Below are 18292 nucleotides of genomic sequence, written 5' to 3'. Positions count from 1 at the left end.
GAGTTCTGATAATAGCCTCTCTGATTAAACCAGGGCTAGTGCCATAGTAGGGCTTGAATACTTGCAATTTCAATCCCTACTATAGCAATTTCCTTATTCTGCCACCTTTTCGCAGATCTAAATACTGGGGCTGGAGGAAGCAGTAAGCCTTAGTTTCAAGGGTGGAGTGCCTTTGAGTCTGCAAACCTGCTAACTTGCATGTTTGAAGGGTTTTTCACCAGATCTTCTCTAATCTTTTCCCATAATGAGAAAGGATGGAAATTTACTCCTGGCAATGGCAGAAGTATAAGTTCTTCCAGGGTTGGGAAAAAGTGGTTGGAGAGCAAGTGAACTTGTGATCCCTCAATAGATTTTCACACAAGCAAATCTACACATCCATATTTTCTTGGAGTACGGTCCTTGAGAATTCATAAAGCCACTAATTCAAAGTCAAATACCAATGGGTGCACTTTAGTGACTTTCTTTAAGAACTGGGTCCCTGATTAGGTCTGGCGTTAACAAAGACATTTTTTTTTTAATTAAACTTTTATTTCTCTCTTTGTCGGCTGGCTTAGCTGTGAGTGATCACATTCTTCTCATCCACAAGGAGCATATTGGAACACAAAGTAGTTTTGTTCAGTGCCAGGAACTACTGTGGCAATCAGTGGCGTAACAAAATGGGAGAAGGCCTCCCTGCAAAGAATATGGAGGGGCCCACCACTCCAGACTCACTCAGTGCAGGTGCTATGCTGAAGGGCCCCCCCAGGAGGGGGGCTGCAAGGCATTTGATATGCCTCTGGGGGCAATGTGTGCTTTTTGAGACCAAACATTTTTTTATCTTTTTGTCAGTGTTTGTTACAATGGTGAGGGCCTGGCAGCTCCAACAACAATAAAATGTTACAAAAGCCATGTCAAAACAAGACACGCATTGACAAAACCAAAAGACTCACAAAGCATGTCAGATCGATTGGCTTTGCCAGTGCTTGTTTATTTTCATGCTTACCATAATCTTGTTGAAAATGGCTACACTGATTGTTCTCCAGGAATATTGTTTGGAAATACTAGCATGCATCAACAGATTTTCCTGAATGACGCTTCAAAGAAATAGTACCTAAAATTTCATGTTAGCAAAACTTTTTTTTTTTCTAAACATTTTATTTTGAAAGTAAAGAATCACTCTTGCTTACAAGCTTTTGCAAACATTTGCATCTAATCGGAGAGCATTCTGGGAGCATTGTACTTAGCCTCATGTTGTTGAACTTTTCAAATGTGTGTACACTTTGTTTTCTTTTTTAACTGGAACCAATGTCACTAGTGCAGTGTACCTTAAAACGTTTATTTACAACTCTCACACTAATAACGAAGGCTTTTCATTAATGAACCATAACTACAAGTTTGAACAGCATTAAGATATGGACACACATTACCTCAACTGCAGATGGTTCCCTTCTCTGTAAACTGGCAGTCAAAGGGTTTGTGCTGCAGGGGGTTGGGGCTACTTGTCTCAAGGACAAAATAAACATGAAAACTTGTTGCCCTTGACCCCAAACATAATGTCCCGGGCGTCGGGCAATAGGAATTATACATCTCTGATTTAACACTTGACAATTCATTGCTCAATTCATAATTCTGTTATTCTGATCTATACGATTATTATTCAGTGGTTTGGAAACTATTTATGTGTGTATCTGTTATGTTGTGAAACACATGTTAGCTGTTTTTTTTATTTTTATTCCAAATGGACTATGAAGACTGATGGGTACATTTATCATGGGCTATTTTAAACATTCCTCAAAAGAACAAATAAGTTGAACTGTGTTGGTCTCACATTTACAAAAAGTGTAATGAATTTACCAAAATTGTGATTGACGAAAATTATAATGATCTAAACTTTTTATGACATGGCTTAAGCTTTCTTAACACTACTAAAACTAGATTACGTTTAGATGCTAAACAAGATTTACAATCATTTGTTCTAGTCATAAATTGATAGATTGATACGTTATTTGCACCATTGCAGTAAAATCCATATTCACTATTTAACACAAACTTTAAAACCTCATCAGATTCTGAACTGCCAAAAAATCCCTCTTCCCCTTGCGCGGAAGAGGATTCTAAAAACTATCCATCAACTAATATGCCCATTCAGGATGGTGAGGGGCAATCGGTAGTGGTCTGCTCTGAAAAAATGAAACGAAAACGTTTCATTTTTCGTTTTTGTAATGCATCTCGTTTTCCTTTAAGGAAAACGGGCTGCATTACAAAAAAAAAAAGAAACTGCTTTATTGAAAAGCAGTCACAGACATGGTGGTCTGCTGTCTCCAGCAGGCCACCATTCCTGTGAGGGCCGCTATTCGCAAGGGGGTTGCAAATTGCGACCCACCTCATGATTATTCATTAGGTGAGCATTTGCGAAGCCCTTGCGAATCACATATGGTGTCAGGGACACCATCCTACATTCGGATTTGCAACTAGCAATTTGCGAGTCGCAAATCTGAACCTACCTACATGTGGCCCCAAATTCTTAAAGAAAGTCACAAAAGTGCACCCATGGTAATGTCGTACCCCTATAAAATATTTGTGAACTGTATTTTAGCATGGGTAAATATGCATGTGTAGATTCGCTCATGTGAAAATCTATTGAGCATTTGCAAGTTCATTTTCCCTCCAGCCACTTTCTTCCCAACCCTGGCAGAAGTTCTAATTCTGCCATTGTCAGGAGTAAATGTCCAACCTTTCTTATTATGGGAAAATATTAGAGAGAAGCTGGTGAAAATCTTTAAAACATGCTGGTTAGTAGGTTTGCAGACTCAAAGGCATTCCAGCCCTGGAACTATTGCTTACTGCTTCCTCCAGCCCCAGTATGCAGATCTGCAGAAAGGTGGCAAAATAAGGAAATTGCTACAGTAGGGATTGAAATTGCAAGTATTCAAGCCCTACTATGGTAGTAGCCCTGGCATAATCAGAGAGGCTGTTATCAGAGCTCTTACATAATGAGATTGCTGCCATAATTTGTTGCCACGCTACATGGCACCAAAGGGACAAGTAGATCTTTTTACAGGACAAGTAGATTTGGGAAGCAACCTGTCCCCTGGAAAAGTAGATATTTTAATAAATTCCACACCCCTGTGGCTGTATTACAGGTCGTCGTACTCTGACTTGTTCCCTTTAGTAGAAAGAGGTTAGGTGGTGTGGATTCCTGCGGTGATGCACTTTTAGCGTTGGAGACTGATGAGTTGTAGTGTACAAGTGGGTTAAGAACTCCGTTAGTGAAGCACTCTGAGGTTTTCGCAACCTGCGCAGGTTTGTCAGTGGAGGTGTTGGAATTGGGGGAACCCACCCTTTCTTCAGACTCTGCTGAGTGTGAAACCAGTACAATTTTGCCTGTAATAATGTTGGTATTGGGGGGGCCGCCCTTTCTCCCAGCTCACTTCCAGTAGGTGCTTGCTCTTTGCAGGCGGGCTCTGTTGTGTGGGCCTCCTGTGCTGTAGTTAAGGTGGAAGCAGGGGCTGGATCTGTGTTGTTTGTGCCCCCTCGAAGGTTAACTGATTTTGTGCAGATCTTCTCTTTACTAGCATTTGATTTCTTGCTAAGGAATTTTTTATTTCACCTGGGGGTGGGGGGTGGAGGGTGGAGGGGAGGGAGGTTGGAGACCCTGCTGCTTGGCAGGTCTCTGTTGCTGATGGGCTGAGTTTGGAGCCAGTCCGTAACTTGAAAATGAGGGCAATATCCTTGTTGTTCCTTAGAGATATCTTATTATGAACATTTCTTTTTTGAGCCTGTCTTTGTTTGACATTTGTTTTCCCGTCCGCAGGGATGCCAGGAGGTATGGTATGTCCCAAAGGTTAGGTGTTGAAGGCTGCCAAGCCTGAGGTATTTGGTGTTTCCACATCAAGTGCCGTCAGACGGTTGCCCAACCTGGTCCCTTTCTCCCTGATTGCATATTGAAACCCTTACTGTATCTGGGTAAGTTTCTGGCAGCTCCTGAGCTGAAATGCCAGCTTTGGGGTGGGAAGGGGAAGGCAGAGATTGCTGGAAGCCCCAAGTTTCAGGTTCATTCACAGGTTACTGAGCATGGAAGTTAATGAAGATAGTTTGTCTTCAACTGGGCCACATGTACCGTTGACCTGTGTGCTGGCCACATCAGATTGTGCATTTATAAGGAGTATCAGATCCCCTACCTTCCCATCTATTCCTGCTGCAAACACTGCCAGTGTATTGAGTAGTGTTAATGGAATGCCCATTTTATCTGGTTTATATTGGAGAGCTTCAAGTAGAAGCTGCATGGTTTTTAGAAGGGATGCCCATGCACCATCAGTGTTTTATTCCCTAGAGTTTGCGCTGGTGTCCATTTCTGTTAGCATCACTATTTGGGCTTGTGACTGTGACCTTGACGTTGTTTTGGATTGTTGCGTGAGATGCTTTTCTAGGGGTAACCTTGTGAACTGGTGAGGAGTCCTGAGAGTATGCTGTCAGTATGTCCTCCCACTCTTGCGTGCCCAGGTACAATAATATCTGTTCGTCCTCCGCTGTGGGAACTTCCACTACCTTTGCTCCCCCTGAGAATATTGACGATTAGTAACTTTGATTGGTGCAGATTGTTGGGTATGCTTGCGAGATAAAGTCTGTATGTGATGTTGTGTCCTTGGTGCCTGTTGGCAATGAGTTTTCCTCATTGGTGACTGGCCACTATGAGTTTGCTAGGGGCTGACACATTATGGTCCTTCTCCTTTTGTTGGAAACAGTCTGGCACCTGGGCCATTGGAACCTGCCCAGGTACTACTTGGACTTCTGCTTGAATGATTTGCTCCTTTTGCCTTCTAATCATAAATTGGATAACAACATATCAGACAGTTGATCGAGTAATCAAAAGTATTAGGTGCCCCCTTGCTTCCCCTGTCTTAGATCAATTCCTTATAGCGCATCACAAGTGCTACTCAAAATACTTAAATAAAACTGATAATTGAACATAGCGAGGACCAATGGTTCACTAAGGGCTCCTTTGTAAACCATAATATAATGTTCTTTAGGCATGTTTTGTTCTAACAATGGTTAATGGAAACAAAAGAGATTAACTGTTGTTGGAACAAAACATGTCTAAAGAAAAGGATATTATTGTGTAAAAGAGCTTCAAAGAGAACCAATGTGCTTGTTGTAATCTGTTGTACTGGCTCAAAATTTCTAAATATGTGGTCTCATTTAGAAGAAAGCATACTTCACCAACAATCTAAGGCCGTTATCATTGCCTCAGAAGTAAAGGACTTGTTCCACTTGAAAGCAGTGAGACTGAAGACTTTATAAGTACGGAACCAATTATTCACAAGCATAGCAACAACATTCAGTAACACTTCCAGTCAACATATGATCTTTACTCTACATTTTTACTTTTAGAAAATATGTAAAACATTAATTGCTACTTAACTTGAACTATATCTAATGTTATGTAAAATGTTTGTTTTACTCTTGAAACTTTAACTAGTTTACAATCAAAATGCCTGCAGAGTATTTGTAAACTACACTAATACCTCCTCTGATGCTTTACCTTTGTAATAAATTGTTGACATAAAGTTAAAAAAAAAATGAGACTGAAAGATAAAGTACAAACAAGGTCAGGCAAATGAGTCATACAAGCTGGGGTATGCTAACAAGTACATAAATACATCTTTTAAATATGTCAGGAACTCCAGGACAAGCTGAGTTATATCTGGAGTAGGCAAGACAAGGCAACCCTCACCAAAGTAAAGTAATTGATTTCTGTCTTTGATTTACAGGTGTTGTGACTGTCAGCCCAGATAAATCAATGGAAGTCAAAGTAGAGACAAACCAATGTCTGAAGAATCGCAAGAACAGTCAAAAGAGGCAAAACTGTGATTATCCATGCATTGGTGAGGCATTAATGTTGTTGAATGATACTACTGAGAGAGAGCTTGTGCGAATGAGAAGTAGAGACAACAAGGGAAACAATGAAACAAAGAGTGAAGACTGGAGAGTCGTAAGGTCTGAACTTGTGGAAATGAGGAACTGAGGTTATGTGATGCAACTGAGAGAGAACAAAATACTCTTGTTTATTCAGCTTCAGTAATGTGAGACCTGATAGACTGGAAGCAGCCTAGTTTCTTTCATTTTTGTAGTCTGGCTAAAGACATCTTTAAGTGTCTATCACAGATAGCACTGTAGCCTAGACTAGGATTTTGATCTGCCCCTTGCTCATGATTGGATGGTGTTCTTGTCCGTTTCAGGTCCTCGCTTCTAATTTGGAGAATGTTTACCCATATTCCTGTGTTTGCCGTGCCCTTGAAGTATTTAGGTATCCCTGTGTGGTTTTAATTGAGTATATTCTTCTGCTGTTGATGGAACTACTTTTCTTTTGGCTCTATTCTGTGTATGCCATTTGATATTTAGCACTCACCTGGTGTGCATGTCCTGCTCCTCTGTCTCTATTCTCTCTCTTTCAGCTCCCCATCCCACCTCCCCAGTCATCTTCTACTGTTCCCTCAGCTCCCTCCCTCCACTGCTGCAGTATTGCTGTCTCTAATACCAAGCACTGCTGCAGCTCAATCTCTTCCTCGCTTCCCTTCCCTCCACACTTTCCCAACCTACAGCCCACTCCTGGAATTATATTCTTCAGTGCTTGCACAAATAAACCAGCAGAGTCAAAGCGAATAGCGGAGGCCAGCCATCTTGGAAAAGCATTTTCTATACTTCCCAGAGGAACATCACATTATATGATTATTGAAAGTAGTGGCCATCTTGGAAGTATAGAAAGTAATAGACCAAGATGGCTTGCCACAGCTATTGACTCTGCTAATGCTTGTACTTAGCAATTTTGCTAGCATTGGCAAAAGCCTGTTAATGGGGTGAACGAATACGCTCTGATAACTCAAAATGACCATGCAGACTTCTCTTCGCAGTTCCAAAGACAGTATTTACTAACTGTTGCGACAGGGAGAAATACACTGCAGACTGCACCTCAGCCCACCATGACCTGCCTCTACAGTTTTTCTCAAGTGCCTGTTCACAGACGGACTAGCCCTTTCATACAAATCAGTACAGTACTTTATTACATATGGTTAACAATAGATAACTTGCAAGTTTACAGATTAAAATGGAAAACACTCTAAAACATGTGACTCCATAACCCGGAATACCTAGGTTAAGACATTAATTGCACTTTATTATACATTCAACAGAGGTTTATGACAAAGCATTCTTTGACCTATGAATGTGTTTGTGATCTTTTGTAAATGTAATTTGTGTGAAGTATGTGCTGACAGCATTGTGTGTCCGAGGCTCAAGGATGCTCAGAATTAGATTTCTTCCCTGCACCCATTGTAAGTCATGCATCTGTGCGCTTTGGGCTAATTCAATTATGTGCCCAGTCTCTAATCAGTCCGCGATCTGTTTGTAGGCATGGAAAGTGTGCCTGGGGCTCGTGTGCTAATGTTGTAAATACCTGCAGGTTTGCCAGACATGATTGGCCTTTAACAGATGACCCTTTCATGTTTCTTATTTCGCTTCATCCTTGCATGAACCTTTTACCTTGCTCACGTCAGTGTGGGAGTTTCACCTAAACTGTTTTTTGCTTGTGAACAGCTGTGTAGCCTCGAGTGGTGCTCGATGTTGCACAATGTTTTCACATTTCATATTCATGGTAGTGCACTCATTTTTTAACATTTCTTACAACATTCCCCCCTCCAGTTGATATTTCAACTACCTTATCTAAATCATGGTCTGTATTTGGTACCAGGTGATACATATTGCCTTGGGAATCTACTACTTGTGTTGGTGTCCTAATTTAAAACATTCCCCCGCCTTAGTGCCTATTCCCCTAACACAGCTAGTATTGCCTGCATTACACAGAATATTAGTAGCAAGATCACAGTCATTGGTAGCAGAGCCCCCAATAGTCCCGACATCCAAAATGGCAGTGCTGAAAACTAACCACTAAGCCAACTATCTAGGGCACCTCCTTCATCCACCATTTTAGTTTCTAAATTATGCAGTCCCCTGTCATCCTGACCCCTCCATTGGTGCTCCTCCTGCTGGACTTCGAAAAGGCTTTCGATACAGTGGACTGGACTTACCTGGACAAGGTGTTATAGAGTAATGGGCTCGGTCCCAGGTTTCGCGGCCTAGTGAAACTCCTCTATTCCAATGTAACCGTGCAGGTGAACGGGTTGACCTCAGACCCGTTCCCCATTCGACTGGGCACCGCCAGGGTTGTGTCCTGTCCCCGCTTTTCTTCGCACTGGTGGTAGAGCCTTTGGCAAAGTTACTGAGGGAGGACCCCCTGATAGATAGATGGTCATGGCCAGCGGGGCAGGAAGACTGCGTGGGACTTTATGCGGATGACGTGATTCTTTTTCTGGCCAACCCCGCCCGAAGCGTATCCCAGGCACTGCAGATCGTGGGCCTGTTCTTAGAGGCTTCCGGTTTGTCTCTCAATCCTAGTAAGTCCCTGCTGGTGCCTCTACACTCTTCCAGAGACTGTGTGGACTGGCAGCAGGGCATCCCTATTAGGCGTAACAGCTTCAGATACCTGGGTGCGCAGGTGGCCTTGTTGCCAGAGCTGGCCTGGGCGTATAACGTCTCCCCACTCACCTTCAGCGCTGGCAGACCCTGCCCCTTAACTTGCTAGGCAGAATAGCACTATATAAAATGATGATCCTCCCCCGGTTCCTTTATCTGTTGCAGAATGTCCCTTATCCAGTGCCTCGGAAATGGTTTAGAGAAATGGATACAGTAGCGTGACAGTTTTTGTGGTGCGGTACCTGACCCAGGTTAGCCCTTGGCAATTGCCAGAGGGATGTTTATGAAGGCGGGCTGGGGATAACTTACATCTATTATTATTGGCTTGCAATGCGCCTGCTGGTGATAAATGACTGGAGGGGGGGGGGGGGGTGGGGTGACTGGTCAGACCCGGCGTACCAACTGGAATTTCAGATGATGGGTTACTCCAAGGTGCTTGGAGCGTTGTATTGCCGACCCATCCCCCTCGCAATCCGGGATGTGACAAGGGTGGTTTTGATGGGCTGGCGTGAGGCCCAGAAGTTTTGGGTTTGGTGGGGCCGTCTCACCCAGCATACTCCCCTGTGGCACAGGGGGTGGTTGGCGGAAGTCTCGGCCTTGGAGGGATTTCAGAGATGGGACCTCATAGGAATCTTTTTACTTGGAGATGTCTGGGAGGGGTCGCACATGCAGTCCTTTGAAGAGCTTCAACAGAACTTTTAGTTTAATAAGACCCAGTTTCATAGTTACCTGCGACTCCGGCATGCGCTACATGTATACATCCGGGCGTGGGAGGTCCTTCCTGAGTTCAGTCCCATGGAGGTGAAGGAGTTGATGGGGGGTTTGGGTAGGGTGGGGGATGATACGGATCTACCGCTCTCTAGTTACTAACACTGCTCAGTCGCTAGACAAGCTCCGTCGGAGGTGGGAGGAGTGGCTTGGCCCCATGAATGAGGAGGACTGGAGGGAGGCACTGATGGCCCCTAGGGCCCTGGCCATGGCCACCCGCTTTCGTGTGTTACAGACATACTACCTGCGCATAACTTACCTTACCTCACGCCCGTTAGGCTTCATAAGGCAGGTCTCAGATCCCACGCTAACTGTCCCCGATGTTCTGGCCCTGATGCTGATTTCTATCATATGGTGTGTAATACATTGTATAAATACATTATTTTATGTTTCTCTCTTCATAATTATAGTTCAACCTGTACTCTTTTCTGATACATCAGTTAAGGTTGCTAAAAGTAAAGAGACACGCATCTGGGAACCCCCAGAACCAGAGAAAAGAACAGCCATTAATTCATCCACCTCCGGTATGTACAAATGTTTGAAATCGTAATATCAAACAAAAACTCAGGAAAATTAATGATATTCATGAAACATTAGGGCTAATTATAGGTGGCAGAGATACATTGATGAGGTTGGTAGCATTCATAAAGAACCTCCTAAAACTTGAAGTATAAAGTAAAATAGACCTGGGAACTCTACTTACAGAAGGTGTAATTAAATGTGCACTAAAACGTGTCAGCTGAGATAAAGTGCCAGGAATGGATGCTATGCCTGTAGCAGAAAATGTATAACTCACCATGCTTTATTGTTGTGTATAACATAGTTAAACAAAAAAAAGTTGAACTAATGTCACTGGAAGAGATTTAATTTATATGATTATATTCCTGTACCTTTGATACATGTTGATAACAATATTTGAAATTTACTAATGCCTTAATGCTTAGTACGTGTTGCTACGTGTTGACTGGCTTTATTGAAAAAAATAATGAGAATGGTTGTATAGAACAAAGAACAACCGATTGTAGCTATTTGTCTACAGTTTATGAAGATACTGCTTCCAAACATTTTGAAACTAAAACCCACTTTTTGAAAAAACAAACTTTCATGATCCATCCAACTTTAATGGACATGAGGTGGAGTGATTTTTTTAATGTAACTAAAGCATTATGTGCTAGCACATCATCACGTAGACAACACAATTTCCATTGACATGACCACTAACTTTGCACACACATACAGCTTTACTGATGACACTAAATAACTCACAAATATGTGGAAATTGAGTTCATCACGTATTTCAGCACACCTCAGTGTTACAAAAAAATGGCTTAATTTTGCTTTCCTAACTGCTGACTGCATAAAGTTCATTAACAAGCATTTACATTTTGTTGTGTGTTGTAAAACAAAACATCCTACAGCCTTTCCTTTCACACTTCCTGTTTTCCAGCAAGATTGCCATATAATTCACTTTAAAATGTCTTTCACTTTGTGAAATCTCCATGTTAAAAGAATTAACAGCAATTTGTCAGAAGCCATAGCCTAACATTTGACATCTATTTTTGAAGCACTGGCAAATGCGACAAGATAAACACAGAATTTAAAGCCGTCTTTATTTATTGCTCTGATGTTCGTGACTCACCAAAAATTGTCTCACAACCCACAGTTTAGGAAATGGTGCATAAAGGCATTTCTTCAGTGGGACTATTTTCTGAAAGCCTCAGCGGCATTTTGGTTTCCTCAAGGGTTTTGCCATTTGAGCAGCATACAATATGTTGGAACTAGGTCTTCTGTTATCACAAGTGAAGTTAAATTCCAGTTGAGACAGGAACCAAATAGAGGTGTTCAGAGCTCCCTATATTGTGTTTTTAATTTGGTCCCTGAGTGTTCATATATTGAAGGCTAGGATTCAGGGAGGGTTATGATTTTTGTTTCAATGTTTTTACTAAGAAGCATTCTACAACAAGATCAAAACAATAAGACACTCTACAAGAAGTTTCTGAAAATATTAAGTTGTTCACATTTGATGCTTTCCACTATAACTGATCAATCTATCATACTTCCGTGAATACACCCTGGAAGAGAAGAGGGCCACAATATACACTAAAATAACCTTTCACAGGGTTTAAGAATGTGTAACTAAAACTAATCCCTTTTCTTGTGAAGTAAGTGCGTATTTTACTAGCTGTAACATGTCATAGATGTTAAAGCAATATATCTCTTGTAGCTGAAAAGTTTAGTTATTTAGATCAAAGTCTTTTAAACACAGAACAATAAAATACTGTACATGGACCAAAAAACAAAGGAGTTATAAAGTAATGAAAGTGAAGTGCATATGTCTGAAAAAGAATCCAAGGCCTGTTATCACATCTTTAAATTGTATGTCAGCCATTGAGGACTTTATTAATAATATATATTTATTATACTACTATATAAATCGACTTTACATGGTAAAATCCACCCACACTCAGTGGAAAGTTTATTGAAATTATGAGATTTATTTTTATGTCAGTCTTACGGTTCTAACTGATGCATTATTTCATGAGGTCCCTAGGGATACTGTCACAAACCCCTCAATTAATCCGGGGATCATGTGCCAAGCCTTCTGCAAACATAATCGGCTGCAGTGGGGGAACACCTGAAAAAAAGCTTTCCTTCCTGCATTAAAACTGTGTATGTTTCAAGACGAGGGGATTGTTTGAAACCTTTTTCCTAAGAGACATCACAGGACACATTAAGACGTAAGTGGTCAACACAATTTTGATGAACGGGAAAGACACTAACAACATCATGAAGATGATTTGAACAATCAACTCTTCTCTTCGCTATTAAGGAAGGATTAACTTGTAGGAAATTACTTTGTGCAGAAGGGAGTTATATGTGAGAAAGGTATCTGAGAGAGTTGAGAAGCCGTCAAACCAGCATGATTCCTTAATATTACAGAAGGGGGAGATTTTCACTAACAGTATCTTCATTTGGAAGTAGAATCAGCCCCTGAGATGCTAGATCTCATTGGGCTTTCGTGATCACCTTTTTTTTAAAGATTCAAGCACAGAGGTAGACACTTCACTTCTCTTCCTTTTATGGTTTTCATGAAGCCTACTTGCTTTTAATAGGCTGTAGAGATACCCTTTAGGAGAACATTTGACTAAAAAGTGAGAATAAATGTGACTGTTTAGAGAGTGTAGCTACTTTGCCTTCTTCCCGGCTCTTAATATATTTAAGTAGATTAGAGGGCAATCAAATTGGTTGCATCACACGATAAAAGATTTAAATGTTGCGCCTGGCTAAATAAAGTGATTTTTCCATGTGACTTATCCAAATCAATTTTTATCTATGTATTCTGTTTTGGTAATTTCAAATTTACTTTTAAGAACAGAGTGGGGGTAATCTTTTCCTGAATGACTGAGCTTTGTGGCCCGTTATTTGGCTGTTCTCTTTTGGAAGAAACCTCTGGGTTGGTGGAGCATGGGAGTTTCCCCTTTTCAGACAACTGAGAATGTTTAGTGCCTACTTTAGTCACAAACCTTAGTTGTTTGATAATGGTGCAGGAAGTAATGACTATACCTTGAATAGTCTTTTCAGCTTTTTATAATTATTCTATATGAAGTCTGTAGGGGAGAGAAGTAAGGGTGAAGATCTTTGTACATTCTGTTCCTTCAGTCTGAATACTTGTGGAAGCGCTTGTTTGGGAAATTGGCCTTACTAAAGTGGGCATACAGGAATTGATAGATTTAAGATCAAGCAATATATCTTTCATTGAGGTTGTGTACTTTTTCTGATGCTTCATTGCTCAGGGCTGATGACAAGGACCTCTATAATCCCATGGAGGATATCCTACTTTAACAGTAAGATATCCAGCATTGCTGATGAAGAGGCTACTGTTTCACAACAAGGTAACCCATGGGTGATACCTACAGAGATGAAAGGGTTGACTTTGGAGATTAGAACATGGCAGTTGTGTTAGGTTCTCTTAAGGGTGTTTATCTAGTGAATCAGTGTTAGGAAATGCCTTCCTTGGCATGGTTACCCCCTAACCTTTTTCCTTTTGTTGATGCCAGTTATGATTGAAAGTATGCTGGGACCCTGCTAACCAGGCCCCAGCACCAGTGTTCTTTCCCTAAACTGTACCTTTGTGCCCACAATTGGCACAGCCCTGGCACACAGATGTCATGTCGACTTAGTCATTTGCTCATTTGCTCCAATGAGAAGTACATCATCAGCCACATGTCTATTGTTTATGTTTTGAACAGACATCTATTCTCCAGTGCACCAAGACATCTTTGTCCAGCTTGAGGAACAGAAAGAGCTACATTGCAGAGACTGGCCTGGCTCAGACAGATCAAAAAACAATAACCCTCCTAACAAAGGTGAGTTAAATGTGTAAATGTCAGTGTCCAGTCCTAAGCCTCATGAACAGGTTCTAAACCATGAGCCAATCACAACGAGGTCTATGGAATATCAGCGTCTCATGGTGTAAAACACTAAGACGCCAATAATACCACTGATGGCACACACCACAGCTTAGATGATACTGTTGTAGTTTCCCAACCCTGCGTGTCCCATTATACTACAGTTGTATCACTGGTCACCCTGTTCTCCATCAACCTCCCTCAGTACGCATAAGGGCCCTGCCTAAAACTCTCCCCATCGCCATTACCTCCACCCATAGCTCTCAGTACTACTTGAAGCACAGTACACATCCTGCCTGCTCCCTGCCAAAAGCAAGCTTATCACAAATATGCCACCTCCCTACCCAAAATCCACCCACATTCTAAGTACAGTTCCACAAAATTATATTTACAACACCCAATCCAGCCCCCCCCCCCAAAAAAAAAGACGCACCGACTTCACAAACCCACCAGAGTTGTGTGTATGTCTATTTCATAAGAGGAGCAAACTATCTGCACCCAGGCCATAAACGACCACAAAGGCAAAAAGCAGGCCTCAACTAAAGTTCCCTTCAAACTCTGAACAACGGAGACTTCAGCCCCACCTTTTACTCTCCCCATCTACCAAGGCGCCAGTGCTACAGGAAGAATGATTAGCTGACCCTCACACAGAAAGGATCTAATGGAATTTCTACAAGAGCAATGTCTCTTTTAGCCCCGTTTATTGTCCAGGTCTCCTCCCTCCTGCTTCAGGAATGTCAGCAATACACTACTACTGTGTGGGAAAATTGCCTCACCCCAATCTTGTGCACAGGAACAGACCGGGGAGGTGGGGCTTCCAAAATAGAACCCCCAGGCCTCTGTTACTGTGCTTCACTTATACATAGAATGCATATACCACAGAGGCCATGAACACAAATACACACAACGTACACTTCGGATATTAGCGCAAGGCATCTTTCATATAAGTGATTGCTTTACTGTGCCATAGAAACAACCTCTAATGGACTTAGGTAACAAAACAAGGTATAAATTTGACTGCTCATTAATAAGAAACTCTAATCCGGTGTAAAATAGCTCATTCTTTAGTGAGTGAAAACTCCCTTTTATACAGAATAGTTTGAGAAGGTCATTAAATGACATTTTCTAAAGAAGGCATCTGTTCTACCTTCCCTTGGGCAGTATATAGACCCTGAATCAAGCTTGGGATAATCCTGACTATGTTTTAAAGGGATGCCCTAGGCTTGACACACAGCAGGCTCTGGCTTGGAATGTCTAAAAGATGTGCACACTTTAACTTCCATGTTTAGCCCCTTCGCAGCCAAGGATGTAACAGTTATGTCCTTGGCTGCGGCGCTGAGGCACCAAGGACGTAACCGTTATGTCCTTGGACTGGCTCATGGGGGGAGCGCTCCCCCCATGAGTCTCACCTCACCTCCAGGGCAGGGATGGAAGGGTTTCCCCTTCCACCCCACCCCCCTCTGTTACGTCAGCGCACGACCACGAAAAGCATTTCTCTTCCGATCACGTGGAGGGGCGAGAGAGGTATGAAAGGAGAGGAAAGGCCTTTCCTCTCCTTTCATGTCTCTCTCAGCATTTCTGCTGCCCGACCGAGATGCAGTCAGGCAACAGAAATGCCCACTAGACACCAGGATTTTTCTTTTTAGGTTTTCTCATAAGGGGAGCGACCCGTTAGGAAAGGGTCGTTCCCCTGGGGGGCAAATTTATTTTAAGCCATTTCTGCTCCCTTTGGTGGCAGATCAGCCTAATTCTTTTAGGCCTGTCTGCCCCCGAGGGGGGCAGAAACCACTTAGGCACCAGGGTTTGGTGTGTGTGTGTTTTGTTTGGGGGGCACCCCCTTGGGCAAGAGTCGCCCTCCATGGGGGCACATTACTGTTGGCCATATCTGCCCCCCTTGGGGACAGATCGGCCTATTTTTAGAAGGCAGAAAGCCCACCACAGACCAGGGAAGATTTTTTTTTTCAAGATAAGAGGGTGGGGTTATAGCCATACTCCCACCCTGAAGAAATGGGGACAAAGTTGGGCAGATGGGGCAATTACCCACGATTCACACCCCGGGGCGGGCAAGAAGTCTAATTAAAAAAACATTAAAAAAATTGTGGGGTGGTGGCTACCAACCAGTATAGGCATGGTTATGCCCCTACCCCAACTGAAGGGGGTAACAGTGTTTCAGCTTTCCCCTGCACACTAAAACTTCTTATCCCACGGCAAGCAAGAGGACATTTCATTATTTTGGGTTTTGGTTTTACATTTGGGCCATGAGAGCTTGGCTGACTCTCACAATTGTCCCACTTGGACTGGTGAGAGCTGTACTTTTTAAACTTTGGGACGCTGCCATGCAGAAAAATCCACAAGGCCTAGACACATCTGAAAACTAAACATCTGGGTGAGTCCAGGGTGGTGTGCTTCACATGCACCCCACACCATTTTCTTACCCACAATGCCCTGCAAACCTCCAACTTTGCTGGAAATCACAATTTTTTTCTTCATTTTTGTGATGGAACCTTCCGGATTCTGCAGGAATCCACAAAATTCCTATCACCCAGCATTGTTTAATCCATACCGATAAAAATTCTGCCCCACTTGTCAACCTAGAAATGTTTTTTTTTCAAACAGCCTTTTTGGACCTGCTTTGGTTCCCCCTCAATTTCACCATGTGTTTAGCTCTTCCCTGTCACAGGCACTTGGCCCACCTACACAAGTGAGGTATCATTTTTACCGGGAGACTGAGGGAAAAGTTGGGTGGTAGGAAATTTGTCCTGGTGCGGCGATCCCACACAGAAATGTGGGAAATGTTTTAGCTAAGTTTGAGGTTTGCTGAGGATTCTGAGTAAGAAAGCACCGGGGAATCCATGCAAGTCACACCTCCCTGGACTCCCTCGGGTGTCTACTTTTTGGAAATGTCCGGGTTGGGTAGGTTTCCCTTTATGGCTGCTGAGCCCAGGACCAAAAACGCAGGTGTCCCAATTAGTTTTGTATTTGATAATTTTGATGTGTCCAGATAGTGTTTTGGGGAATTTCCGTTCGTGGGCACTAGGCTGACCCACACAAGTGAGGTACCATTTATATCGGGAGACTTGGGGGAACGCTGGGTGGAAGGAAATTTGTGGCTCATCTCAGATTCCAGAACTTTCAGTCACCGAAATGTGAGGAAAAAGTGTTTTTTTGGCCAAATGTTGAGGTTTGCAAAGGATTCTGGGTAACAGAACCTGGTGTGAGCCCCACACGTCACCCCATCTTGGATTCCCCTAGGTGTCTAGTTTTCAAAAATGCGCAGGTGTGCTAGGTTTCCCTAGGTGCCGGCTGGGCTAGAGGCCAGAATCCACAACTAGGCACTTTATGAATAACAGCTCTGTTTTCCTAGGCCTACCCACACAAGTGAGGTACCATTTTTATCGGGAGACTTGGGGGAACACAGAATAGCAGAACAAATGTTCTTGCCCCTTGTCTGTCTCTACATATTGTCCTTCCAAATGTAAGGCAGTGTGTAAAAAAGACATCTATTGAGAAATGCCTTTTAATTCACAGTATGGTGACCCCAGAATTCAGAGATGTGCAAATAACCACTGCTTTTCAACACCTTATCTTGCGTCCATTTTGGAAATACAAAGGTTTCCTTGATACCTATTTTTCACTCTCTATATTTCACCAAATGAATTGCTGTAAACCCAATATAGAATGAAAACCCATTGCAAGGTGCAGCTCATTTATTGGCTCTAGGTACCTAGGGTTCTTGATAAACCTACAAGCCCTATATATCCCCCCAACCAGAAGAGTCCAGCAGACGTAACAGTATATTGCTTTCACAAATCTGACATCGCAGAAAAAGGTTACAGAGTAAAATGTGGAGAAAAATGGCAGTTTGTTTCAGCTCAATTTCAATATTTTTTAATTTCAGCTGTTATTTTCTGTAGGAAACCTTGTAGGATCTACACAAATGACCCCTTGCTGAATTCAGAATTTTGTCTACTTTTCAGAAATGTTTAGCTTTCTGAGATCCAGCATTGGTTTCACACCCACTTCTGTCACTAACTGGAAGGAGGATAAAAGCACAAAAATAGTAAAAATTGTGTATTTCCCAGTAAAATGCCAAAATTGTGTTGAAAAATGTGGTTTTATGATTCAAGTCTGACTGTTCCTGAAAGCTGGGAAGCTGGTGATTTTAGCAATGCAAACCCTTTGTTGATGCCATTTTCAGGGGAAAAAACGCAAGCTTTATTCTGCAGCCATTTTTTCCCATTCTTTTGAAAAAAACGAAATATTCACTGTATTTTGGCTAATTTCTTGGTCTCCTTCAGGGGAGCTCTCAAACTCTGGGTACCTTTAGAATCCCTAGGATATTGAAAAAAATGACACACATTTGGTGTGGGTAGCTTATGTGGACAAAACGTTATGAGGGTCTAAGTGCGAACTGCTCCAAATAGCCCAAAAAAGGCCTAGCACCTGAGGGGGAAAAGGCCTGACAGCGAAGGGGTTAAGCTACATGCCCCAGACTTGGATCAGTGTATGTAATAATGTTTCTTTCTACAGCCTACATTCTCCGTTTGCTGGCTATCTCATAAAGCCTCCCACAATACTTATAAAAGCATGCATGAACATTTTAAATT

At 42.4% G+C, this 18292-nt stretch overlaps 1 protein-coding gene across 4 annotated transcripts in view; it reads left to right on the top strand.

Moving 5' to 3' along the window:
• Positions 1–18292, top strand: part of LOC138299771 (zinc finger protein 809-like) — an 87613-nt gene that overhangs the window by 17749 nt on the left and 51572 nt on the right. For 2 of the 4 annotated variants that reach the window (XM_069238314.1, XM_069238313.1), the window contains exons 4-6: positions 5751–5864; positions 9687–9800; positions 13527–13643. In XM_069238314.1, coding sequence (XP_069094415.1) covers positions 5751–5864; positions 9687–9800; positions 13527–13643 — 345 coding nt within the window. The remainder of the gene's footprint in view (positions 1–5750; positions 5865–9686; positions 9801–13526; positions 13644–18292) is intronic. The other 2 variants (XM_069238315.1, XM_069238316.1) reach the window with 2 other exon arrangements.

This window comes from Pleurodeles waltl, chromosome 6, assembly GCF_031143425.1.
Source record: "Pleurodeles waltl isolate 20211129_DDA chromosome 6, aPleWal1.hap1.20221129, whole genome shotgun sequence".
In the NCBI taxonomy this organism is placed as follows: Eukaryota; Metazoa; Chordata; class Amphibia; order Caudata; family Salamandridae; genus Pleurodeles; species Pleurodeles waltl.
This window is presented reverse-complemented; position numbering and strand designations above follow the sequence as displayed.